The 20,886-nt window shown below is 40.7% G+C and overlaps 1 protein-coding gene and 1 long non-coding RNA gene across 7 annotated transcripts; one reads left to right on the top strand and one right to left on the bottom strand.

Moving 5' to 3' along the window:
• Nucleotides 1–1,928: 1,928 nt before the first annotated feature.
• On the bottom strand, nucleotides 1,929–2,769 carry LOC147751915 (uncharacterized). The gene is made up of 2 exons (XR_015315549.1): nucleotides 2,434–2,769; nucleotides 1,929–2,178 (listed from the first exon to the last, which is right to left on the bottom strand). It is a non-coding gene; the product is annotated as an uncharacterized LOC147751915 (long non-coding RNA).
• Nucleotides 2,770–2,804: 35 nt separating this feature from the next.
• LOC111271963 (uncharacterized) lies at nucleotides 2,805–15,741 on the top strand. Of its 6 annotated transcripts, none has more exons than XM_022853043.2 (9): nucleotides 2,805–2,905; nucleotides 9,913–10,143; nucleotides 10,535–10,691; nucleotides 10,928–11,437; nucleotides 11,865–11,992; nucleotides 12,625–12,757; nucleotides 13,161–13,346; nucleotides 13,858–14,041; nucleotides 14,483–15,741. In XM_022853043.2, exons 2-9 carry the CDS (start codon nucleotides 10,060–10,062, stop codon nucleotides 14,748–14,750), a joined length of 1,650 nt encoding a protein of 549 aa, XP_022708778.1. In that variant the 5' UTR covers nucleotides 2,805–2,905; nucleotides 9,913–10,059; the 3' UTR covers nucleotides 14,751–15,741. The 6 variants fall into 6 exon arrangements, with proteins under 6 accessions (XP_022708778.1, XP_022708781.1, XP_022708782.1 ...); XM_022853046.2 differs by lacking the exon at nucleotides 2,805–2,905 and adding an exon at nucleotides 3,326–4,832 and having other exon boundaries at nucleotides 13,867–14,041; XM_022853047.2 differs by lacking the exon at nucleotides 2,805–2,905 and adding an exon at nucleotides 3,332–4,832 and having other exon boundaries at nucleotides 12,673–12,757.
• The last annotated feature ends 5,145 nt before the right edge of the window (nucleotides 15,742–20,886 follow it).

Genomic DNA, 20,886 nt, shown 5'->3' with positions numbered 1-20,886 from the left:
TGAAATTAGCCTTCACCATCGGCATGAAAGAGGCCACCCCCGAATACATTCAGAGCGGGGAGCCTGTTGACACTTACGCGCAGTAACCACGCCACCAAGATAGCCTATATTATTTAACCATAATATGGTTGTATGAAACGACGATTATGGCCTCGAGGTAGACAGCTATGCAGGTTCGTTAAACGACTTCGTGAAGCTGTTCGCTCTTTGTGACTTTTCGTTTTCGAATGAGCTCAGAAAAAGTTTTCTGTGTCTCTCTTGTCTCTTACCTCGTCCGGGCTTGTTTTCATCCCAGAAGCGCAGGTAGCACACAGCTTCTAATCATAGCTCTTTAGGTAGGGTAATGAATGCATTGAAAAGTACAAATATGACAATGCGCTCCTAGAAAATGTACTTCGGAGGGTTAAATCGCGCGTCAATGAAAAGACTAAGCGATAGAAACTTTGTAGGCCTACTAGAGCTGGCCCTGCAGACCAGACAACACGTAACAATAAGCACTATATATTAGAATATCCATATGTCAACATGTTGAATGAAGGCCTTGTATTTTTTATGAGGTTAATGTGTAAATCTTGTAGTAAACTTCGCAAAAACATTACTAAGAGGATTCTTGTCGAGTGCATAATGTATAAGAGTGTCGACAAATATATATATATATATATATATATATTTGTCGACACTCTACCATTCAGATTCTACCAAACAGAGAGTTGTTTTCAGCGGCAATTCGAAAATTGGACAACAGAAGTTTGGCTTCCTATAGGTGCTACCTGGGAACAAAAAATAGTTGTCATCTATTTGTAAATTACCAATCAATATGTAAAGATATGTAAATTAGCAATCAACATTCTAATTCCATTTTAGATTGGGTCGGGCTTGCTCATTCTTTTAAGGAATCATCTGATGCTATTCGATACATGTTCAGCTGTTTGGCACTTAATCAAAAATATGCGGAAAAATCTAATCGATATATGGCATAAGAGCACGGTCATTAATAGAGGGTTCGTCATGCTTTGTCATCCCAGATAATATAGGGGCGTTTCCCATAAATGACTTATTTGCATCAAGAAATGCAAATAGGTCATTGATGGGAATTTTTTAATGCAATTTAATGAAACCCTACCTAATTTATTTGTCACTCAATTTAATCAAATGTATTATCGGTTTATTGCACCTGGCGGGAATGTTTGTGTTAGCTCCGTTTCCTCACTTACGTTATACTAGCATCTCTGGGCTACAAAAAATTAGGCAGGTACATAAGGTATTCTGAATTTTCGTTTGCTCGCTTAGACGACTAGGAATAATGTTGCGCCTTCCAAACACAACAGGACTTTGAGAATAGAACAGAATAGATCGATGAACTGTGAGCACATGAAAATCTGTCATCTAAAGCAACTACTACTAGACCAGATGGATCATTTGGTAATAATAGATGCATGAATACAAATAGGCGAATTCGTTCGATCTTTGATCCTACCACATGGCATTGGCATCGTCAAAAGTTACAAAAAAAAACAGCTTGGCCATTATTGAGGCAACCGTTTTTGTGATAGAGACAAACAAAAACATTTACATGCACAGAATGTAGTCAAAGGACAACTCAATACGACAGTACCTTAATCATTCTTAGTTGTGTTCTACTACCGGAACAACGTCGCATCAAATATAAATGAAGAAAGTATATTACGTTTAAAGGCATAGATGTCCGCGAAAACCATTATAACCGCAAAAGTAGTAACCTGTATAGATGTGACCAACCGAATTCGATGACTTCCCATTCATTGCTTTAGCACTAATTAACTGACGAGCTCTTAAATTTTTAGGAGAACGCTATTGTGGATCAACTATATATATATCAATTTCAGTTAATTTCGATTTTTCTACGGAAAATTCGATAGAGCAAGGTTAAGCAGCAATAACCAAGTGCGATTGTTAGGAAAATATTTATTAGGCAATTGGCATATTTTTCGTCCGAAAAACGCCGTTCCGTCGTTAGACGGTTCAAACAGTTGGCCTCTAGCCTTCAGCCATCCGGATTAATGCTCCGCTGTCACGAAACGACGTGCGTCTCTGCCCCGATTTGAACTTGTACCACTATATGTTTCCAAGAGCTTGCGAGGAAAACGCAATATCACTGGGAACACAAAGGAGGGCATAGTTCGTTTTAATCCAATATAGCTAGAAAAAAAAAGAGGTTACTTGTGATTTACAGAAAATTAAACCAAGCTAACTGCTGCTTGAAAAGTTAGTGATATTAGAATGCTGTGCACGAAACCGTGTTAGAACCTACGAGGGCATTTTCACATCAAGATAGAGAAGCATTTGGCAGCTTCGCACGCGTTTAGCTGTCTAGACCAGGGCTATATGGTACGCAATTGAGTGCAACATCGATTTCCATAGCAACGTATCTTTTAACATTCCAACCTTTCTTACCAAACGTTTATTTCCTTGCTTAATACTATAAAACTATCATATTAGCCCAACACATTTCCTTAATTTGACCGCTACCTATGCGAAATAGGTTACGTCTCTAGCTTTTACGTGTATTCCCAAACACCAGCTAAGTGTTGACTAATACAGCGTGCGTGTGTGGCGCCCTCTGACGGGAGCTTGACTCAAATGCAAGATAGATACGTAAGGTTATCTGATTTCCGTTCTCCTACACGAGCAACTAGAGCAAATCAATAGAGAATGCGCGTTTCTTTATCTGTGTACGGTCATATGTGTCATTCACAAAGGATTTTGGCATTAGCTCCATGAATAGCTATGGCTCACTGTGAGTTTGCTTGCAGTGATCGTCTCGCTGGACTCGTCGTCCTGTGACCCACCGGTATTGTATTCGAACCGACTCACAGCGTTTTCCAGCTTGCTAATCTACGGAAAAGGCGGACGGACAAGCCGCACGGTAGGTGGAGACAAATCATCTACCTTTCCCCTTTCGCGTATGAGAGCTGCCGCTCTGCAGAACGAAGTGTGTGTGTTCTGCTCGTTTTTCGTATGCTATAGTAGTTAACGATTGCTGCTATAGGCCGAAGAGGGCCGGCCTGACCTGAACGAGTCGACTGGTTCGGCTGGGCGGCCAGGATTCGCGCGTTCCAGCAACCACAGAAAGCAGCACGATCGTGCCCTGTTCATCTTTATCGCAATATACTAGCGATTAGGGCCTGTAATCTGGCAATCGGACTATCCGCCTATTGGTCGGTTTTTACCGCAGGCTTCTGTTGCCGTTGCGCTTGGCGGCGGTGGCGGCGGCGGTGGTAGCGCTAGCAACGGCGCCAGCGCATGCGCGCTGCGTCCACTGGAGTCAATCGCGCTTGTGTTGTCATCATTATCACCGTCAACATCCATTCGGCCTCCGGCGGCCCCAGCACGGTTGACATCTCGTGAGCAAGCGCAGCACGACTAATCACTGTAGCACATCAAAGCTAGATCCAAAATACCTGCAACAGCAGCAGTAGTGCTATTCATAGTTAATGGCGATCGCGATGAGCTGCTACTAGCACTCTGCTGGTCGGCCGGTATCATAGCATCGCTTCTCTGTTAGCGGGCGCCGTCTTGGTGAACAGTGCGGTGTGTTGCCATTTTACGTAGCTACACTGTTGTACCTATAACGTTGGTGTTGGTGATGACGACTGGAGTAGCAGCGGCGGCGGCGGCGGCGGTGGTGGCGACAGTGGTCAGCAGTAAAGGGCAGCGTCTGGCAGCAGATCTAATGCAAGTCTCGCACATGTACGCCTGTGAAATGTGCCGCGATCCAGCAGAGTTCGCGAGAGGGCAGGCTAGGCTTTAGAAGAGGAAGATTCGTTCGGTGGAGGGAGATTTTGCGACTTTTAAGAGTAAAGACATGTTCGAAATTGGTGCTCACTACAGCTTTTGTTTTGTGATTGGGCGTCTGGAGTGCGTAGGGCTACGAAGAGTTTTTTCGGTGTTTTTTTTTCGCCAAAATGGTGCAAATTGAACTAGCGCAAATTCGAGGTTTGTGATTATCCCTACCTAAAACAAGGCGAAATAAGCTTAGCCGCATGTATTGATTTTGTTAGGGACGTAACTTGTGGTGCCTCAATAGCTGAGAAGAGGTCAGGAGTTTGGTTGGAAAAGAAATTACGCGTGGAGGTAACTGAACAGATCGTTGCCTTTTAATTTAGAAGCACGCCTACAGACATGCGAAGTACGGTCGATAAGTAAAACTCCACTTTGCTTATCGTGTTGCCAGTTGAAACAACCAGATGAACGAAAAAGACGTGTTCTAAACATTACGTCCGAGGAAAATGTAATCGAAAATCGAAGACAGGCAGTGAGACACGCCGCCGCCGCCGCCGCCGCCGAATCAACACACAAGCAAACCGACAAGCTAAGTGGAGCAATTGGAGCTTACGGGTATTTTCCTATTGGGACAAAATGCACTCCACTTAAACAATGACATCTCTACTTGATTAACGAATGCACCAAACTGGCAAATGTCGTGGACTAGTCTTCGAAAAAATTGAACACGCCGTTTTACGGCCGCGTTCAGTATTTCTGTGATGTAATTTCATGCTCAGTAAACGCAAATAAATACAAGAAGTCGATTTCTGTTAACGTAACAAACGAACGCATTGAAGTTGTGGTTCACATCTCGTAGGCATATGTAAGTGCGGAAATATGGTCGTGCACGATACCCGTTCCTAGCTGAAACTTCGTTATGCGCGGACAATGTTCACTAGATCGAATCTAGTAGCTCTCGACTCTGACGTCTGTTAATTCTGATTGGATTAAGTTCCATCAATGTGTTTTTACTCCGTGCGATTCAAAGTGGCCTCGAAGCATATAAACCTCCGGGGAACGCTACGGTTGTGAGTACTGCTAAGAGACTGTAGCTATTAGTGTTAAGGGGTTTCTCACTTAGGTCACATCCCTCTAAGATTGTGATCGTCGCTATAGCGATAGCAAAAATGGCTGGGAAAGTGGACACGTTATATGGCCAGGCAGATCCGATAGGCTCGAAGAAGAACTAGAAATCACCCGTGTTTCATATAGTCTGCGGCTTTTGACATGTTCCACTTGCATTACTTAGCCTCTTTACACTTCTACACCCCTATTATAGGGTTAGTTGCGCTCTACGCTTTGCTATAGAGGGAGTATGTTAGAGAGATCGCAAGCAAGCTAATTCTTCATTCAGGTTCCGAATACACAATAGATGTATTATTACTTTTTCAGGATTGTGCGATTTTTAACCTTAACCTGCATGGACGGAGCGATTAACCTTGGTATATATTTAAATTAATGAACAATTACGTTTATATGTTAGTTACTGCAGCGACAGAATTGGTAATGTTTGCTTGCTTGGAGGTATTCAGGAACATGATAGGCTTATGTTAGTATTTCTAAATTAAAATTAGAAGTTTTAGCGAAGTTATGCGAAAATAACGACAATTTTGCCTATTACATATAACAAATGACAACTGGGATCTTTCTAAAACCGCTGGTACCGCCAAATATGCCAAACGCGTCAAGGGGTGTAGAGACGCCAAAGTAAATGTGAAGCCCAATTTTTCGTTAATGTACCATCTCGTTTATGCTCAATTGATGTATTTTAGCAGACAAGTAGTAGCAATAGAAAGCCCACTCCATGTCAAATTAAACTGGGTTCTTCTTACCGACCTTTTTTCGTTAATATATTGTCTAACAATTTGCAAATATATCGCATTTTGAGCCTTCTGCCTTGATCCGAAAGATTTATGCGGCAAATGCCTCGTATTAAACTCGTCATTCACTGTGAAACTTAATAATAATTTTTTTTTTAGAAATCGGTTGCGAGCTTGATTGAGCACAAAATAATGTGGCTTTTATATCTACCTGTTACTGATAACAGGTACTTCTTGTATATATCTGTATGAATGTGCTTCCACTCGGAAAAAGATCAATTTATGCTGAAGAAGTGTGGGCCTCCTACGTCGGTTATACGTTTTACGGCGGAGAACAATTATTCGCGGCTGCCCATTAACCGTAACAAGAAATAAGCATATGACTTATTCTCCTCGAGAAATTCATACCGAAAGGCTTATCAGCTCAAAAGATCCGCATGCGACATTGCCAGCCCGCTCATAGTTTCCTACCTCTACGTTCTAACCTATAACACAGTTTGGTACAGACAAAGTTTGTTTGTACGACCTCGTGCTGATCTACTGAAAGTAGGTTATATATAATTCCTTAATTATCTGCTCGATTTATATTTCGGATGGGGTTTTATTTGAAAGTGCTGATAGGAGCATGACTGTCCTTTTCGCATCATTTGTTTGCGATACAATAATAACAAATAACTGCTAGCATATCTATTGTGCTGTGAGAATATTTGTGTCTTTATCTAATTTTTATGACGCTGCTGTCTATGTGATGACTCAATGTGGCTTTATCCGTGGTATTTCCTTATAAAGTACCGCTTTTTCTTATATTTGTTCCTTCAATTCTTTGCCGTTCTTCTTAATCGTAATGGAACTGCTGTGCTTTCTTTAAAAGATTCGCCTCTATTTTTTACCCTCGTATTCGACGAGTACTATTTTATGCGGCCTTCCCAACTGTATGCTGCCAGATCGAATGGCATTGAGCAGTGCGGACGTAAAGCGTCGTTCGGTCTCATCTCGACGCCTGACCCCGAAGGAGATGCATCTTTTATCTTCAACGATATATCAGCCACTCTCTTTCCATAAAATGGCTTTGTCAAAAGTTCTTAAGAAATTAGCAAGAAAAAGAAAAGACACATTGGGGCAATGAAGTGCTGTCTTAATGGCTCTATTTGTATTTTTCACTCAAACATCAGAATGACCTATCCGTACAAGTCAATGTTTTAACGTTCGGATGTTCTGAATGACGTAGAGGCGAGTTATTCAGTAAGCGTACGGAAAAGCGAATCCTCTATCTTAAAATGACAATATGTTTATCATCGTCACTATTATTATTACTATATTATTAACAAGTATAGTGTGTTAGATGCGCATTTTTGTCGCACGACAGGTTACATTTTTATCATAATCTTTTCCCTTTAGTGTAATGCAAGCCAAACACTGTTGAATAGTTGATTTGTACTTTTTTTTTTCGTTACTAAAATGAATGCCATATAAACATAGTTGAATAGTCGGCGAACAGTCTGCTTCACAGAAAAACAACATACAGTTACGCTACTATTAGCCGCTACGCTATAAATATGTATCCCCCCCTCCCCCTGCTTGACGACAATAAGACTTTTAACCAACATCATGCTCATGATATTATTACGTATCGAAAACACAAGAATTCAGTTAAGCCGATAAACAGTGCTCGTTTTTCTAGATATCGGTATGGCATGGGTTAAATAGGCGACGAGTGTTTTCACAGTCATTTTCAACTGCAACCCTTCGCCTTTCCCCTCCTACCTTTCCATTCTCCGTTCTTGATTCCGTTTCTGAATCACATCTATATTGCAGTTACTTGCAGAGCAGTTGCGTTCTTCTATTAGAGCTCAGCAGCGTGTCAATAGGACCTCAACAACGAAAATTGCCGCAGCGCGACCCGTCGGTTGGTCTGCCTTACCACAATTCAGCCATTTACGATGCTGTTAGTATACTTGCATTCACTCAATGCAGGCGCTACGACTACCGACCATCAGCATCATCACTGCCAGAAATGGCATCAAGTACCTTCAGCATAGTCGGAACCACAGGAGCCGTCAGCCTTGGCCTCCGGCTAGGCTCAATCGGGGCCGACCTTCACTTTCTGACTCAGAAATCAGCTGAAGTCAAATGCACCGCTCCATTGGGCAACATCGTCGTACGTTCGCTGGCCTGCGCCGTTGCTTGCTGGCCCGGCTGAATTAAGCGACTCGTTTTGTCGCCGCTGCTGCGACAGCGGCAGCAGTCCGAGTGTTATGTTCGGAACGGAGCTAGCATAAACCCGGGAGCGCGTTAACCCAATGATAACTCGGTTCGGTAATTGGTAGTCGTAACGAAGACTATGATGATGATATGGCGGTGCCAAACCCATTATATGCTCTTGCACATTGATGCTGATGTTCGACTAGATGCTACTTGTTGGATCAGTTTAGTTCAGGCGAGCAATGTCTATTTTTTTAGCGTTATTGTGGGCCGCTTTTGTCTAAGAGCTATATGGATCTATTATGCTGGAGATACCGACCAGCAAACAGAGCAGCTAGTTCTCACTGCCGCGAATAGGTCCATCTTCTGTTTTCACTGCTGAGCCACGAATACGTCGATACGGGGCAGCATTTGGTCTGTTCGTAAGTGGCTGTCTTTTGAAACCGAGAAGCGGGGTAGTACGTTTTGCCAGAGACGTTCCGGAACTGCTTCCCGCATTGATAGAAGACAATTCGCTCGACTGACATGAGTTTGCTTGCTTGCACGCAGTACAGAAAGTAAGAGAAGAACTGAATCGTGATAGGGGCAGTAACACGAGTGTTGGCGTACCAGGGCATCCAATAAAAAGCCATGAAGAGGAGTTTCTGAACAGCGGAAAGGATTCACGGGAGGAAAGTTTTTACTTAGTGTCAAGTAATGACTTTTACCACCCATTCAGTCGTTGGCGGTAATATCTGCCTTGACAGGGAACAAACATGCGCTAAATCGAAATATATATTTCTTGGTCCGTTGCTTTTCTGAGAAGAAGGCCTGAGTAAGAAGGAAATAAATCTGATACTATTTTTGCTTTTAGCAGTTGTTTAAATCAAATGTGCCATAACATCGGATTAATCTCGGCATTGTTCTCCAACTTCTAGACAATATCCTGTCTGAGCTATTGTCTATGAGCAAATTTCAGATCTGTACACGCAACCCTGCAGGTTGTCGCTAAAACTCATACTGTTTCTTGTTGTTTCACGTTCTTGTTTAATGCATTACAATAATTATATCGATAAGTAATAATGATTGCCAGAGCTGTCAATATAACGACTTTTATTTTCTATGCAATAGAAAGACGTATATATAATCGATGGAAATCGGCATTTAGTAACATTCGATAGTTTATTGCCTGGCAATGGAACATTTATTGATCCGTGAGCTAAAGTATTGCGCTACCATCCAGAATCGTGAGAGGATCGCCTAGTCCCTAGGGAGCAAAGCTTTTTAGTAGCGCTTGTGGGTTCATGGGGCTAACGTGGGCCATACGATTAGATTCTTTACAAGGTCCCAGTCACAGTTCGGTGTTTGATGAGATATTCCGTATTCTACGTTGAAATGCGCACGCATGCCACATCTGTGCAATCTAAAATAGATCTAATTGTAATAATGTGAGCGTGGAAAAACGCCAGGAACTTCTGCTGATGTTATATATGCATAACATAAAACGTAATAACCTCATATGTTAGCTTTTCTAGGAGACCCTAAATAGTAATAATAAGTTTATTTATAGAATTGCGGAAGCGTTTCAAAAATACTTCTTCTGGAGTTCTAAAGTGATCTTACTTTGCTTATGTGCTTTCAGCGGACCCATACAGCCCTAGCAGCCCTTGAACACTATTTTACATATTTTGTTCACGCTGTTTTTTTTGCTTATTATGACCAGATCTACTGTAGTTAAAGAACCTGGAGTCGAAATATAACATGGCACGCCTATTATAAGCCATATGATCTTCTATTGTGTTAACTAATCGTTACTAGCTATTTTCCTCTAGATGGTCCTGTGGTAAACACTGTAAAAAAAATAACAAACATATGAGTGAGTAAACACGCTACATAAAGCGCCTGACAAATGTCAACCGAACAGGCGAGTGAGCCGCAGCTTCTTATTTTTTTGGATTTAACAGAAGTTCGATTGCATAACGTCGATTCGTTGTAACTACATAATAATAGTAATAACTTATTATGCATTATGTTCTTGCGTACAATTTCTGTCATTTTTTATTCATTTTAATTATTGCTAATTAATAATCTTTATTAAATATTTCAGTCAATGCGCAGTCGACCTATTACTTCGAAGTTATACACCCTTGACAAATACTCCATTTTAGTGACTATCCCTTGTTGACGGTGAGCCTACCTGCTAATCAACAAGAGCTAATAGCTACTGTAATTAAAATTCTGAAGAACTATCACCATGAATCGACGTAGAAGAGACGCACAAGTAACAGCTGAGGGTGAAGCCCGAATGGATGTCCTGAAGAAGTTCGCCGCGACTCAGGTGCGATAACACCCCAGTCGTAGTAATCAGATATAATACTGGTTGATTGAGTACTATTTCTGCATAATGCTCTTATTTATCTTCTTCTTTATAGCTTCTTCTTATGATTAGCTTCTTTTGTATGAACACTCTTAAAAGAGTTAGTAAGTAGTTCGTACTGATTACAGTGTGCACGAGCGCTATTGCAAAGATGATAATCAACATGCTCATTTGTTGAGTTATTCCCAAGCCTAAGGCTGCATGAACTAGCATGTGTCTAACCAGAGCAGAAACTTGTGGTAGCATATCCTCGGCACTATCGTCTATTCCTTTTTGCGGGCCCGTTTACTTGCAGGGTACTTACCATATATAATTGTAGTAACCTGTCTTTGTCGTACTGTCTACTGCACAGATGCTAGCGGTTCACGCTGCGCGTCGCTCGAAACGGCAGCGATTAGAGCGTGCCATGACGACCCGAACGCTTCAGAACGTCGAAAATCTGATGAGATTTCAAAAAGCCGGCATGGCTAATAGAAAAGAGGCTTTCGTTGAATGTATAGCGAATATGGGTAAGCATTGTAATGAGGGTTGCTGTCGGACTTCATTCCTTTTACTTTTTTTCTGCCATTTTCAGCTATTATCACTACAACCGACTCTCGTAGCTCATATATTTATTTACTCACAGTCATTTCAATTATATACATATATGTAAATGTCCTCAATTGCATTAACGCTTTTACCATCATCTGCGCTAGGTATGATGGGTTCATTTGATTTTCTCTTTTCTCATTGTTCGCTTTTCTAGGTACTCAGGCAATCGATGTCCTCTCACAAGCTATCGAACTCGAGGACGTTACTCCGTTTATTGCCCCTGTTACCAGCACGCCGGCAAGCGGCATTCGGATCCTCTCCAACGGCAGTCCAGTGCCTTCAGACAATATTAATCAACAGGCCGCCGTGGACCTGACCATTTTCTCGAACCAGGTGGACGCAACCACGGGTCTGAGTGGCCCTCGTCTACAGCATTCGCCCTCGCAACGGCAGAATCGACAGAAAACGCACCAACAACAACAACAATCGGTAATTACGCCGACACCACAGAGAACGATTACGCCAAATTCAAACGGCGCCGTTCAGCCGGAAGGTTTTATTACGCCCGCTAGCGGCGTATCAAGCTTAAGTGTCACCCTCGAAGCGATCCCGGACGGGCAATTTTTCGATTTGTTCCGGTTGAAACGGGACACGTTTCTTTACCTGTACGAGGAACTTTGCCCCTACCTGGAAGGAGATTCCTACAGCGCTCAGCTCAATATAGGTGCGTCATAGAATTAGCAGAAATTGTGAAGATTTATTTTTTGCAAGCTGTCGATACAATAAGAGCTCTTATCTGAAAGCCAGAATACGTAATAATTGATTAAATATCTCCATACATAAATGACACCCTGTATTGGCTACGAGAGTTGCTGCGTGAGATCTTGAGCCGTACAAAGTTAATTGAACTAATCTAAACGCATTCAATCTTGAGCTCTACTATATTCCGAGGCTCGTGTAGTAATTATAATTGTAAATTTTTATAGAAGTAGATATTTTAATGTAATATGGATAAAATTTAAATATTTACGAAGCCAACACGAGACGTTAAACACAGTTCCCGGTGGTGACTATAATATTTGTGATTATCACATAACCTGTTTCGTATTGCTACCGTTTATGCGACTATTGAAACTGTCATTCTAATGCAGCGATCGCATTGTGGGTCCTGGGCGGCTCGGAGCCCCTTCACACGCCGTTGCTACTGATACCGGAGGAGCAGCGAACGGAATGCACTCTGGATTTTTGTCGTTGCGTCACCAGATGTTTAATGCCAAAGGTCAGTCAGAAAAATACGAAACTTTTTGCATTTCGGCATACTTCAACTACTCTATCAACGAAATGTTTGTTTCTTCGATGCTGTCTCTTCAATGCTATGCCGTTTTGGAGCAAACTTGGAGGACTTTGACCCATAACGCGTGGCTGTTACGCCCATCTACCAAGTTACCATTTGACTCACTTAGACCCTCAAACCTATATTTGCTAGAAATTATTTCTATGTACGCATAACTGGTTTTGTTGAAATTCATACTAGTGATTCCACGCTGGTTGCAGTTGAACCTGTCAGAGTATTCGAATAAGGGTACGATATAAGAAATAATTACCAGCTTAGGACCAGATATGATTAATTGATAATATCTCTATTTGCTTGATTTGCAATCTTATTAGATCTCTATCTACTAGAAGCAGATTTTTTTTACCCTTAACGTGATAGCTGACGCTCATGGATGCTTGACAACTGCATGAACATTCATTGACGAAGAAGAAATATACTTGGCTTTTTTAGTTACTAAAGCAATCAATCAAATTTAGCTAAATTAGAAGCATATATACAAATGCATGTTATATTATTGCTATCAGATCTTCTTGAGCGTTAATTAATCGATTCCTCCCTTACTCACCTGTTAATAGGTAATTTCAATAAATGATCGAATGGATACAACAATGTGGAACTTTCAGTGCAAATTTGGCCTTCGAAATTGTGCGGGTGCATTGAATTTTACCCATATTCCTGTGCATCTCGGGGATAATCTCAAAGACGATTGTGAGTCACCTTTGCAATAAACTTGCATGACTATGTTCAACTGTTGCTATTGCTAAGTCAATATGTAGATAGCGGCGCCAATTATGAATCATGTTTGTTAATTATGATACAGCAAACGAAGATCAGAAGTGTTTTGTTCTTCTCTTTTCTTCTTTTTTTTTTAGTTTATTATATAGAGTTTTATAATTAATCTCGTTATCATTCTCTTGATCCTTATAATATTATTAGTATTATCACTACTACTACACTATTTACAGCAAAATCTCTGATTCAGTATCGAATAGGATGACTCGTTTGGGAGTGGCCCCACTTGGCTCACGAGGGCAAAAAGTATCGTAATCAAGATATAACCGAACAGTATTTTTCTCTGTCTAATCAACAGTATACTTACGTTTGCTTGCAGCGTGCGAATACGTAAACCAAGCGGGGTTCCGCTCAATTATAATGCAGGCTGTGGTGTCGTCAGATTACCGATTCTGTGATCTCTCCATTGGCTACCCAGGTCGAACTCCAGTTGATCGAGTCTTATACAATAGCGCTCTATGGCGTAAAGCTGAGTCCGGTGTATTGTTTCCAACATCACCAGGAGGTCTGTTGAATTTCTTGAGAATCGTCAAGAATTTAGTAGCCAGCGTGTGATGTATTTGAATCATATTACTGAGAAGCTTCACATTTTATTCTTTTCGACAAATGATGCCCGTCATTTCGAAGTTCCGATGTGAACGTTTCAGACTTCCATGTATTACTCACATTGCTTTGAGCTCTTAGGCTGTGTTGTTATTATTATTATTAAAAAAATTGCCGCTTAAACTTGAGGACACAGAGGCAAAGCAAACACTACACAAAAACAAAGAAAAAATTATCCATTAGGCAGACTGGGTATTCAAATTTTGTTCTCTTTAAGCGTACATTTATAAACTTAATGATCATTGTATCTATTTTCTTTGGATAGAATCTCGATTGGATTTCACTTTCATCATCCTATCGAAAGTTACAGTTAGATTAGGATAATTGATTGTATGGGGGCTTCATCGTATAACGAAGCTTTATCTAACCTATTTATATTCGTGTCGTGTATTCGCTTTGCCACATTACTTCAGAACATCTAGGCCCCAATCAGGGCCCCCATCCTTACCTTATAGCTGGTACGTGCTATCCGTTGTCGGAGCGGATTGTCACCCCGTTTCAGGCGCCAAAGTTTAGTGATATCGAGAAGCGTTTTAATAATTCGATCTACAATGCTCTTAGTGTTACGCAAAGGGCCTTCAAACTGCTACGATCAAGGTTTGTTGATGTAGGAAGTCTTCGACGCTAGATCTGCTTCTTAAAGCCCAAGCATGTTCCCACGTGCCCCTGTCACGCAGTACGAATAAGGCCAATCATTGTCGGATCTGAGATGCTTCTAGTTGACATTCTGTTGTTTTATCAAAATCGTTATTTTTGTAAACGTAGGGCGTCATATACCTTACCTTAGACGGTTCGCTTGTCGTAAGTCATCCTATTTCTATAGGGCTGCATTGGCCCTAGAAAAACAGGGTACATAGATTTTTCTTGATCTCTTATTGTAATGCTCCTTAGTATGGCTTCGTTTTTGTAGTTATTCTCTTCTAACTCGCTGTAGCTGCGGTCTTAACTGTCCCCGCCTTCAGCTTTTCCCTTTTGAAAGTTCTTCGAATTAAACGAAAGTTTCGTTCTAAAGGATTGTTCTTAATTGCCTGGGTCCAGGTTTCCCTTCCTTTTGGATTTGTCTGGTGTCGCTGTAGAGGACGCGCCCTCGGTAGCAGCGGCATGCTGTGTTCTCCATAACGTCTGCGAGGCCAGGGGCGAGATAACGCGCTCGTCTTGGGAGGCAAAAGCGACCTCACGACAACACCATCATCTAACAATGGCGCAGGGTCAAGCTGCTCTTGAACACGAACCTGATCTTGAAGCTGTTCTTTTTCGTGAAATGGTCAAGAACTCAATGATTCACAACTATGATCGTAAATTTTAAGTGAACGAACGGATTTGGCAAAAATAGGCTAATTAATAGTTAGCTGCAACATTTGTTGTAACTAATGTGTACTCGTATATATATATACATATGTATATATATATATATATATATATATATATATATATATATATATACATCGAAACATAAGAATAAAAACATTAAATGTCCATTGAAAATAATTTGTATTACGGAATGTATTATGTATAAATCTAGAGACTGATTAAAGATAAAATAAATAACAACTTGTTAAAAGAAGATTAACATAGCAATAGAAGAAATGTATTTCTTATTTTTCAAGAATAATTATCAGTCAGTGATTACTGAAACTAATATTGGGCTCTAAGTATCTTTATCTTATCAAAGAAAGTGTCATTAAAGCTATCCGCAACGAGCTTGAATGGAAAGTGTTTTTGTGTTGGCTCCATTGGCCAAAGCTCATGCTGAAAGCTCAAACTAGTTAGCGCGGTGACAAAAAGTAACCGAACGATGTTTTCGGCTGAGCATTTTCAACAAAAAGGAATAAACTACTGGATAAATTGAAGGAGGTAATGGAAGCTGATCGTTGATACAGAGTAAATCGATTGGTTGCTGGAGCTCAAATGAAAAGCTGGGTCTTTTTTTATTAACTGAAAAAAACCGAAACTACCTATCAAAAACTTAATTGGCATTTTCCTAGGTTTTTACGCATCTCTGCAAACAAAAGCCTATTATATAGTTGTCTATTAGTAGGACTTTTTTGAAAATGTGAATCGGCTAATGGCGAGGGCCTTTATACACTAAAGTCGGCCGAACTAACACGCACTTAATATTTATATGTTGGAAGATACGCCATATGGCGTCTAGGGAAGAATACATCTACAAATAGATTTCTAAACTCGCATACTATTGCAAGATATTCGCAAGAATTGGCAGATTCGTTGTATTCCACCCCGTACGTATAGTATATACTATGAAAAATAAAATATATATATATATATAATCTATCGTCTTCCTAGTCCTATCATTCGGGTGATATAGCTCTTAGGTAAATTTCGACACTAACGCAAACATTTTGACACTTCTTCTTTATTTGAAATTGGCCATCGTTCCACAACACTTTTACGAACGCCCTTATTACCTGCTAAACCATCTAAATCTTCGTAAATCTAATACACTTAAAATTGGGACTGGGACTGGGACTGATTATTAAGGAATAATTTAAGTCGTAATAATTCCTTAACGTCCATCGGCAGATTCGTTTCATCGATTGCCGGCGGGGTGATAGACCCATTTTAGACATTCCGCGTATGTGTCTGTTCATTTGGTTAAAATGATTTCTAAATCCTAGTCCGCAATAAATGGATTATATTCTAAACACTTGACGTGCGTGCATGGTAGATTATCTCTATTGCCATTAAATCTGCTGAAGCTTGACATTTGCCCGGTGTCTCTTTAGAGAAAATAGTTGGACGTGCCATCATGGATCACGTTCCACTTCAGCTCACGATATGAGCCAGTATTCATCCGCAAATGCAATTCTTTACCCTTCTTTTAATGTACTCCTCTCGCCAACATTGGCATGACGAGATTATTCCCAAGGGAAGCTGCGCTGTCCGTGATTAAAATTTTAAGGCCGTGGACAGGTAGATGAAAGCCTATGTTGATGGACAATGAAAATTACGTTCAACTATGAATTAAAGGTATGGTGCACAGACTTGTTCTTAACTTAAGAAACGTCTTCATATATATTTATATGTATACTAAAAACAATACACAATTTTATTTTCTTCAATTGTCTCAGAGAAATCGTAGACAGGCTACAAATCCAGCTCGGGGGTCTGCCAGTGTAGGCTAGTTAGGACACACATTATGGTATACACTTGCGCAACTTGAGCGCAACTAAGGGCAACTGGACGTGAAGAGACTTCCGTCTGAATTTAAAGCAACAACAACAACAATGGAGACAAATCTGGTGTAATTTCAAATCGGCAAAGGACACTTAGCAATGACCATAGCAAGTACGCAAAAGATCATATGTTGCGGATGATGTTGACTAGGTCTTCGGTCGGACTTCAGCTTTAAGAATAATAAGAGACGATCTTTCTTGCTAGCAGAAACTCTATGTCAACAGCCCACTCACATTTTGAGCTAACTACAGTATAACTAGCAGCTTGTAAGAATACACAAGTTCCTTTTTGAACCTATATTCAAAGAAGCAGATCTTCTCACATACGATGAGTATCGTACATTTCATTGCTGCACTGATAACTTACTAATAACGTCTTATATTAATAATAATTACGTCTTATATTTAATGTACTTCTTGCGTAAAAATTTTATCAATCTCAACTGCTCTTGCAGTTCTAATGCAAAAAGTAACGTATTATTGGTTCAACGGTACCTGACAGCTTTTGTAGACGTATTGAAGAAAACCGAAGAATGACCTATATCATTTAACGCCGTCATCTAAGCATGGAATCGATCGAAATCGTACGGACCTCAACTAGGACAATCGGAAATCACCCTGTTGTACTCGACGCGGGTCGTGATGAAAGTGTGACGATGAAATCGCGCCTGTAGTATCACCTCTCAATATGCAACAATAGTATATATAATTCAATGTGATTTAACTTCAAAAACGAGCTCTTATACAAGGCAAATAGAGACAAAGTTCGATTGGAGCATTCATTCGCAGCGCTCTGTATGTGGTAGCCTTGAGTAGCCAAAAAGAAAAAAAAAAACATTTTACAATCTACCTTTTGTCTTCTGGTCTAATGGGTGTCTCACGTCAACATTGACGTGTATTCATATCATAACCAAAGAGTGTCAGCCAGACCCATTTGATACCATCAAAGAGACTATATTGGCTAGGCAGGGCGGCAAAGCTAAGCTTATTTCGTAATAATTGAAAAGCTGGACCGAAGGGTTCTAGGATCGATGAGTATATCGCAAAAAAGTATTGCTACAGATTGTTAACGCGTTGCATAGGTCTAGGGGTAACCTCGCCGACAGGACTTTAGCAGGAGCGACAAATGTGCCCTTAAAAACGTCACATTTTCAGACGCCTTATTCAATTTGAAGAACAACTCTCATATTGATTTTAAGACAAACATTGAAAACTGTGATGCTACGTATACAACAAGTTAACACAAGAACCATTAACGAATTCAAGGACTAGGTCTATTGCTGTTCCAGAGCTAAGCTGAATCCAATACAAAAAAAACCTTAAAGGCAACTCAGATCTATTTGTATGGTACGCTGTACACAATACGAACTAACTTTTCCCTTCGCCTGCACACAGATACAAAACTGATCGAGCAAGCAGCACTTCCTCTGTTTCGTCACACGTTGCTAATATCTGCTTCTTAATGGGCCATGGCTGTAATGCGTCCTCACGTTATTGAAGTACTCTTACGGAAATGGGCTAGAATATTTCTCTTCGTGCGACGATATCTAGCTCGTAATGATCTTACTTCTTTGAAAGAAAAAATGTCTGTATTAATGACGCGGAACAATCAATAGTGGATAAGCATGGGCTATAGCTTAGCGATAAATAGATACCGCCACAGATACAAGTGGGCCGTTAAATTCAACAATTAGGCATTCTCAAGACTCAAGAGGTGATCCGAAGTGATGCCCATAAAATATTGTGCTTGCCGTGGGTTAACGACTAAAAGGTGATCTGCGAAATGTTGTGCGTTTGCAATCGATCCTTGTGCAGGTTTCTGTAGATGTTATCTACAATATGTAGGCCCTGGGTCCATACTAGGGTTTTAGGTTTTACATCCGTCATTGCGCTAACAATACGTTTACAAATAGCGTAGTGTCATATTCTTTATAGATAGAACTAACTTATTCATCTAAGCCAAGGTGCTAGCGTAGAAGTTTAGAGCTCATCGTGTCATCAACCAAACAGATAAACTGAATAAAAGATGCTTCCAGTTTTTACTTCCTAGACAATCACTTACATACCTACGCTATGCTAACGATCGATTTTTTAAATACTATACAACTATGTTAGCCTTTCGAAATTTCCATGAATGCCACGTCGGAGCACTGATTTGAAAGTCATTTAAAATATGTTGGCTAACCAGCCCTTACAGATAGAGACAAAACGTACGAGCGCTATAGAATACACGTGTTTTATTTGACCTGGTCGTCTTGTGCCCCCCGCCTAGCTCTTTTCATCCCTGTTTCTCTCTTTCGAAGTTATTAACCTTCGATTTTTAGGCTTCACTGTACATCGATAGCATTTCGTAATTATAGGTGTTGGCCAACGCGACTGTATTTCTGCCTCTACTCCTCAGCTGTCTGGGACGAGTGAGCCATTATAATGAACAGTCGATGTATCCGGCCACCGATTCAGGCCGTTTCCACCCGCCTTACGCTAAACAATCACCATCACGATTACCGACGCCAACGTATAGTAAGCTGTTAGACGAACAAATGTCGAGCGCACTAACCACGTAACGCTTGTCGAAATATAGCAACTCCTGTGTGTGCATGGTTGGCGTCAATGCCGAGCTTACCAGATCAGGAAAGCTCAAAGATTGAAACAATCACACTCAATCGCTGACACGAGCATATGTAACAACAACGTAGCTGATCCTTTGACATTGGCAAAAAAAAATGGCCGTAGGTGACAAAAATGAAGATCGAAAACAGCAAAAAACTGTTTAAACGTAAGAATTGCTCCAAACTGGGCCGAGACACGACCCCGGTGTCGGGTGGAGTTTATAGCATCAGTGGTGAAATGATTAACTAATGATATGAAACAGGATTGAGGAAAGGAAGCGGACAATAAACGGGCCACTTGTAGCTGCCGTTTTTAGACAACTATTCGAAATACTAACTTCTGTCTGTAGCTATATAGCCGTCCTTTTTGGAGTCACGACAAATTTCATATGGTATGTACAAGTTGACAAGATTTTTGTTCGGTACGTTATTACTGCAACGACAGAAACGGCCATCCGATGAAAATCGGTGAAACCGAAATGGACACGAACGGGTCACGTACTGAATAATAGTATTCATGCGCGAACGTTCTGTGGACGAATCGAAGGGAACACTAATAAAAGCACGGCTATATCAGTTACGGCACTGGGCGAGCTTGTGCGGAATAGAATACCCGCTTGGCAATTAAACTTCATGAAGACTAACGAAATTTTCGTATGATCGACGTGCATACGTTATCCTATTCAGTCACACCTGTCGCCATAACCCTATCCATGTGTACCTACCTATAGATTTATCTATCACTTGAACAGCTGAAGCTAGCTATTTGCGTAACGAATGAACCTTTAAAAGGTAACGCTGAATTATCTAGTTGACTGGTTGTGTATATTTTGAAAAAAAAAGGTTACGTATTGTCGTATACATAGAAAATGGAGTGCGTGGGCCAAGGGTCTAAGTAATAGTGGTACAGTCGTACGTTTATCACTTGTGATGATTTGAAAACAATAGCTAGACAAACATGCCTTTAGATGCGCGAAGCTCCGTGAAGAAATTCACTTATCCTGTTATGATAAATAATGTAGAGCCTGGGCGAGGGCCATACCGCAGTGCTATGTGTGCGGCCTATATATCAGGAATTTAATTTCTCACATGTGTACATGTAAGCACTGTTTGAGATCGCTGGCACGAGATATTCTAATTAAAGTTATAGTACATCCGACAAGAAATCACGTTAAATTTATAGAAATTGTCCGCTTCATCCTACTTGAATCCAATGATTCCTTTTTTGTGCAGTCGTCTGAAAGTAAGTCCTCTTCTTTCAGCATATACGTTATGGTTATGCAGAGTTTCGGCCGGGGAACGAAGCAAGACCGTTGTTTCCCTCGTTCGCAATGTTCGGTTCAGTGACATTGAAGCGGTTTCGTTCCGTGTGACCGAGGTCACGAACGTACTCTATGACCTCGAGAAGTTTGGGCATTTCATTCGAATCCAGATAAATATCGATATTTTTAAAGATAATACGCCCGTTTTTGGAAGAAGGATCACGAATCATGTTCAGCATGCCATCGATCCTAAACACACGAAGCTTATTTCGAAATCGTCAAACTTCTCTCTGTGTCCTGTCCTAGCGTCTATTCCTCCTAGACATCGAAACGCGTTCTCGTTCACAACGTTTCCCTCCTGTCTCACAGATTATAAG

The sequence above is a fragment of the Varroa jacobsoni genome, unplaced genomic scaffold (assembly GCF_002532875.2).
Source record: "Varroa jacobsoni isolate VJ856 unplaced genomic scaffold, vjacob_1.0 contig01319, whole genome shotgun sequence".
Lineage (NCBI taxonomy): Eukaryota > Metazoa > Arthropoda > Arachnida > Mesostigmata > Varroidae > Varroa > Varroa jacobsoni.
Note: the sequence above shows the minus strand (reverse complement) of the source record. Positions and strands in the feature narration are given on the sequence as shown.

Excerpts from the sequence above, each read along its gene's own strand:
- LOC111271963 (XM_022853043.2), top strand. The coding sequence starts at position 10,060 with ATGAATCGACGTAGAAGAGACGCACAAGTAACAGCTGAGGGTGAAGCC. Across the intron at positions 10,144-10,534 it reads AGAAGTTCGCCGCGACTCAG|ATGCTAGCGGTTCACGCTGC; the intron begins GTGCGATAACAC and ends TCTACTGCACAG. Across the intron at positions 13,347-13,857 it reads GTTTCCAACATCACCAGGAG|AACATCTAGGCCCCAATCAG; the intron begins GTCTGTTGAATT and ends ACATTACTTCAG.